Source organism: Cucumis melo, chromosome 4 (genome assembly GCF_025177605.1).
Source record: "Cucumis melo cultivar AY chromosome 4, USDA_Cmelo_AY_1.0, whole genome shotgun sequence".
Classification (NCBI taxonomy): domain Eukaryota; kingdom Viridiplantae; phylum Streptophyta; class Magnoliopsida; order Cucurbitales; family Cucurbitaceae; genus Cucumis; species Cucumis melo.
The window spans coordinates 8,732,054-8,738,256 of record NC_066860.1 but is presented as its reverse complement, the minus strand read 5'-3'; the positions used below and the strand labels follow the sequence as shown (position 1 = coordinate 8,738,256).

The 6,203-nt window shown below is 32.3% G+C and overlaps 1 protein-coding gene across 1 annotated transcript; it reads right to left on the bottom strand.

The window, feature by feature from the left end:
• Positions 1 to 2,616: 2,616 nt before the first annotated feature.
• Positions 2,617 to 5,778, bottom strand: LOC103494992 (uncharacterized). The gene is made up of 2 exons (XM_008456404.3): positions 4,476 to 5,778; positions 2,617 to 3,336 (listed from the first exon to the last, which is right to left on the bottom strand). The coding sequence occupies exons 1-2, from the start codon at positions 4,941 to 4,943 to the stop codon at positions 2,977 to 2,979; spliced, it is 828 nt and encodes a 275-aa protein (XP_008454626.1). The 5' UTR covers positions 4,944 to 5,778; the 3' UTR covers positions 2,617 to 2,976.
• Between the last annotated feature and the right edge of the window lie 425 nt (positions 5,779 to 6,203).

The following is a 6,203-nucleotide window of genomic DNA, read 5'->3' as shown; positions in this document are numbered from 1 at the left end:
CTCCTTTGTCATTCATTGTTCTAAGTACTATTTACTCACTTGCAAGGAAAGCCCTCCAATTGGCAAAATTTTGTTGGTCTCATTACTCTACTTATCATTAACTCTACAATCAATTTTATTGAGAAAATCAATGTAGAAAATGTTGCAGCTACTCTCATGGCTCTCGTCTCGCTCCCAAAGCCAATGTATTAGAGATGAATTATTGTGTGTGCTACATTTTTGCTAGAAATTGTACCTTATTGGCTTAATTTCATATGTCTTTGAGATGCTTAAAGTTTAGTGGAACCACAGTACTTTAACTTTTTTGTTAGGCTTTTAATTTTCTAATGAAGGTTCTCAGAGATGGAAGGTAGAGCAAGCAAGATGTTTTCATTTTAGTTCCTGGGAACGTAATCTATGTTAAACTTGGCGACATTATTCTAGTTGATGCTTGTCTTTTGGATGGGGGTCCTCTAAAAATTGACTATGTTGGTAAAAAATCATGATATCCGGAGATTGCAATCTAATTTCTCCTATACCACCTATATTACCCTACGCTCCTACTATCGTAATTTTCTTGTAAGAAGTAAGAGGGTAAACGAACGTGTAAGAAGTTAGTCGATCATGTAAGAAGTAAGAGGGTAAATGATCGTGTAAGAAGTAAGATAGTAAACAATCGTATAGAAAGCTAAATGATTGCGTAAGAGGGTAAATGATAGTATAGAAAGCTAAACGATCGTATAAGAGGTTGAATGCTCGTATAGAAAGCTAAATGATTGCATTTATTCCTAGCACTGTTATTCCCATCCCTATTCCCTCAATCCAAACGACCTCTAACTGTCTTACTTTTATTACTGTTGCTTCGATTGTAGGTCTTGATAGCCATAGGGAATTTCTGCATATGTTCCATTGTTGTAGGAATGGTAATAGAGTTCAATGTAATGTACCAAATTCCACAACACTTTGATTGCATCAAAACTTGATTTGAGTATCTTTCTTTCTTTCTTTTCTTCATTTGAGTATCGATTTTTACATTTAATTTATTTACTCCTATCTGTTGCCGGTTGTAGGTGTGGGCTAATTCATAAGATTGCTTAAGATTTATGGTGGATTTTGGACTAATTTAAACCTTCCAAAGTAGACAACCAACTCTCTTAATGTATTTTTTTTTTTGTAAATAATGATTAATGTAATAGTTAAACTTCTCACTTTGTTTTTGGAGCCAAGTTGTATATATAAACGTACACAATATTAAGATTTCATTTTGTATATATACAACTAATTAATGGGAAATATTATAGTTTCTAAAAAACCATTGTTGACGTAACCCGACACAATTAATGTTGGTTTTTAAACAATTTGACATCATAAAAATAGACAACAATGCAATAATTAATAAAAATAAATTTTTAAAAACAAACATAGAAGACAATGTACAATGTCGGTTTTAAACTGACATCAAAGCCCAACCGACATTAAAGGGCTTTAATAATACGATTATAGATGTTGGTTTAGAACTGACATCGTACCTCTTTAATTTAATGTTGGTTTTAAACTGATATTATTGGTCTCTTTGATGTCAGTTTTAAACTGACATCAAAGCCGACCGACATTAAATGGTTTTAATAGCACTACCATAAATTTTGATTGCCAACCGACATCGTACCTCTTAAAACTAATGTCAATTTTAAACCAACATTAAAGTCCAGTTTTGTTGTAACGTATGTAAGAAGAAATATGTAGAAATATCTTAGTCTTTATATTTAAGATCCAAAGAAAATTCTTTTAAAAATGATAAGCCAAGAAATATCTAAAAAGTTTGTAGTATCTAAGAATAACCTAAAGAGATCATTTTGCTTGGGTTCTAAGGATCTCATGCCTATAAATAAGAGATGTGACCTTATTTGTAAAGCATGCAAACAAAGATAAAAAGAAAGAAGAGTAATAGAGTTAGAGAGAAACATTAGACGAGATGAAAAGTGAGTAAGTTTTAAGAGAGTGAAAGAGTATTCACCCAAAAGTATTCATCTTTGTAATTTCTTAATAAAATTTTCTTTCTGCCATATGGATTGTCTTGAAATCCTTTTGTGTCAATTATCTTTCAAATGATTGTCTCTCTTCCTTTTGTGTCAACTTTTCAAACATGCTATCTTATAGTTTCCAAGCAATTTAGAAGTAGAATCGAGTATTACGAAGAAATGAAGATAAAACATAACAATTTGAAGCCATAACTAAACTACTAGGTCAAAAGAAACATGAAACAGTAAAAAAGAATATGAAATAGTCAAAATCCCCCTCGAAGGATGACGTTATGATGCTAAAAGACAAAATTAACTCATTAGAGTAGTAGCGCGGGTCTCTATCAGATCACCTCCCATAAGGAAATGTAATTTTGGGTGTTTTAAAAATATAATTTTAGATACGTAGAAAGTAATTTTAATCGTTCTAAAATCATTCATAATGAAACATGCTATATGATATTAAATTATTTATTATGTTAGTTAACTTGTAGCTATTACACAAATCAAACTTATAAGATAAAATGTGGTAACGAATTTCAACTCCCAAAAATGACATCCTCGAGAAAATGTAATGTCATGTTATGAAAACAAGAGGCTACGCAAACAAACAAACAAATTTAGGCTACATAAAATTTTATAATGTATGAATGCAAATTAAATTTCTGAATTGGAATATGTATCCAATCTCCCACATAAAAAATACCACCAATGTCTTGTTTTCTTTTTTTTCTTTTTTTTTTTCTTTTTTTAAAAAAGTATGTAATAGTAGTAAAAAGAATCACAAAACTATTTAAAGAAATAATGAAGAATGAAGAAGAAGAAAAGAAATTAAACAATCAAACTCTACCAAACATTTTTTAACACATCATGTACATAAAAACGGCCGCCTCGATCGATCTTGGCCGGAATCAAAACCGGTCGCCATTGTCAAGCTCCATGGAAAAGTCAATAACACAGTCCAATTTCGGCCTAAATTTCATATATCTTCCGGCAATTGAAACATCTGAGAACCGAAAATATGATGTGAATTGTTCTGAACGAAGACGGCGACGCCGCATTTGGCGCCGTCGAATGTTTCCCAGAGAGAGAAAGTGACGGTGCCAGAGACGGTTTTCTTGGCGGATGCGTCTTTGACGGAACAGAGCTTTTCGAATTTTCTTACGACGAAATCGTTGGCAAGAACCCGACCTTTGTTTTCGCCGGCGGTGATATCGGTGACCAGGCCGCTCTCGTACAGCGCCACCATTACGTTTGCGCCGTCGCTGTCCACCTTCGTCCTCAATGCTCCGGTTAGGGTAACTTCCAAGCTGTCGGTGGTTGGCCTCTGGAAAGTGGCCTGGGGAATTGTTCCGTCCAGATTTTGATTAATGTGAGTAATTTGCTTAACAATTAAATTTCATCTTTAGCCCATAAATAATAAATATTTGTGTTGGAAGCTATCTATTCTTCTTAAACATTCTAAAAGTATGTTCCCTAACTTTCAATTTTTTAAATTGTTTTAATTTAGTACTCAACTTTCATCATTTTAAAATTAATTAACATGACATGTTCATTTCCAAGTTTTTCTACGTATTAGATAATAGATATGTGTGTTTATTTTAACTTTTTCTTTTCAAATCTACGTAATATATTGTATTCAACTTTATATCTATTAATTTCATGAGATTACTTACAAAACTTTTCAAAATATTTATAAATATAAAAAAAAAAAAAAAAAAAAAAAATCTTTTCTCCAATAAACCACGATACTTTTTTAATTCACGTATTTTTTTTAATAGAAAAATTAAACTTTTAAAAATTCATTAAATATAAAATTAAATTATTAAATGAAGTATTTTTTTTAAAAAAAAAAAAATATAGAATACTGTGAAAACAAGTTAGATATAAGATTAAAAGTTTAATAACAACTATTAGACATTTTTTAAAATTTATGAAAAAGTTTGGAAGTTTTGTGACTAAATTGACAACTTGACCGATATAAAATTTAATTTTATGCTCAATTGGATCTAGATGTTACTTATAAAGTTATTTGACACATGATTGATCTCTTAAATACTTTAAAAAATTCATATAGAACAAATAAACCAGAGACGTAGGTATATTAAAAATATAATCAATTATTTTTAGAAGCAATTGCATTCCAAGATGTAATCACTTGATTCGTTTACCTACTCATCACATACAAAATAAATAAATAAACAAAATAAAATAATAAGAAAAAGAAAAGAAAAGAAAAGAAAAGAAAAGAAAAGAAAAGAAAAGGTAAAGGATTGAAAATAGATCCAACACATCATGATACAACTAAGGTTTATTTTCAAAATATATAAACAATTGAAATTCATTTAATTGAGATCCTAAACATAACATGAATTTTAATTGGTAACAATATTAATGAAGCATATGAGATAAATGAAGGGAAAAAGGAACAAAAATGTTTAAATTTTGATCGAACAGAAAAGGGAAAGAAAGAAAAACCTGAAAAGTAGGAGAGGGATATCTAGGGGCATCTTTGATCATAGACAACAGACTGCTTTGATCGGTAGCAACAGCCTGAGCCCGGCCTTGAACCACAACCTGAGGCGTAAACATTGTATCAAGTCCTAACGCTTCAACGTAAGCCTTTTGCCGCACCGTCCATTGGCTATGTCCATACGGATCTTTCCATCCCATATAATCCCAATAATCCACATGGTAAGCCAACACTACTACCGGCGCCTCCAATTCGAAATCTCCTCTCCCCAATCTCGACACCAGAACTTCAGCTTCCGGTGACGTCGCACATCCTTGTGATGAGAATAGCTCCACCACTACGCCTCCGCCCCGCCCTTGCTGCTGCTGCTCCTCCGCCGTTACCTCCGCCGTTGCTGACGATCTCTCGTGTGAGATACCCGTGGCGCCGCTCTCGTCGCTCTTGCCGAAGCATGTGAAGAGACAGCGGACCATGGTGGTGGGTGCAGGGCGGTGGAGATGTGTCTGTCAGGGGGGAATCGGATGAATTGGATGTGTGATTTTGGGAGAATTAAAAAGAGAGAGAGAGAAGATTGATAGATTGATAGATTGATAGATTGATAGATGGAGGGGAAATGAAATGTTGATTTCTAAATTTATTTATTGGAGGGTTTTTGTGACAGATTTTAATGGCTTAGAGGAATTTGGGGCGTACTATGTGCTCTACGTAACACCCAACAAATACCGTTTTCTCTTTTTCTTCTTTTAATTTCCTTTCTCCTACATCTTTCTTAGATGAATTTGTAATGGAACTTTTATGTGACATTAATTTCATTCAATTAATTAGTAACCTATTTTCAATTGAATAATAAATAATGTACATTTCTGTCCCTAAGCTTTGCATTTCAGGTTATGTCGATCAAATTTTCGATTCTATATAATGACCATGCTTTTGTAAATGTAATAGTTTGTGATCTTTTTTATTTTCTTTCTAAAGCCTGTATCTGAAATAAGACATATGAATTTTATTGCTTTTGATAATTACCAATGTGTCATTTCTCATTCGTAAAAGGGACGATTAGAATTAATATGCATAAACAATCGATATTGTGAATGATATAACGACCTAAAGTTAAGGTGTGTGTTGATGGCAATTCCAATATGAGGACCCAATTGATCTTCACATGTCTTCAATGATAATTTTATAATTTGAAAAAGAAATGATGATTTCGAAAAAAGAAGAAACGCATATATATGTTCGGTGAAACTCCATTGCTTAAGTCAGTATTTAGCAAAGAGTCGAGCAAGCCAAAAAAAGAGAGAAAGACTTACTTTACGTTGGGTTGTCATGCTCTATTTATAATAGAGTTATGTCAAGGTCCTCTTCATCTTTTTAGGCTTAAGATTCTATATCCTTTATCCCTTTGAAAATAGAACACTTGAAGCCTATTGCATATGGGTATCACGTGCGAGATATTCGTCAACCTTAGCTTCGACCATGACCTTTGAGGTCCATATACAGGCTAATTGAGCCATCTCGTCCAATTTAATTTCTCTTTCCAAACTTCAAAGAAACTCACTTGGATATGTTTTTTTTTTTTTTTTTTTATGTCAATATTGGGTCAATTTAGGATAAGGTAACTTTGATCTATTGGTTATAATTTATCTTAAGTTTATTTATGGTTTAAAATTATATGTAAAAAGATATAGATGAGTGTTTTTTCTAGAAAAGAATATTGGAAGTAAATCATGGGT

Excerpts from the sequence above, each read along its gene's own strand:
- LOC103494992 (XM_008456404.3), bottom strand. The coding sequence starts at position 4,943 with ATGGTCCGCTGTCTCTTCACATGCTTCGGCAAGAGCGACGAGAGCGGC. Across the intron at positions 3,337-4,475 it reads ATCCCTCTCCTACTTTTCAG|GCCACTTTCCAGAGGCCAAC; the intron begins GTTTTTCTTTCT and ends ACAATTCCCCAG.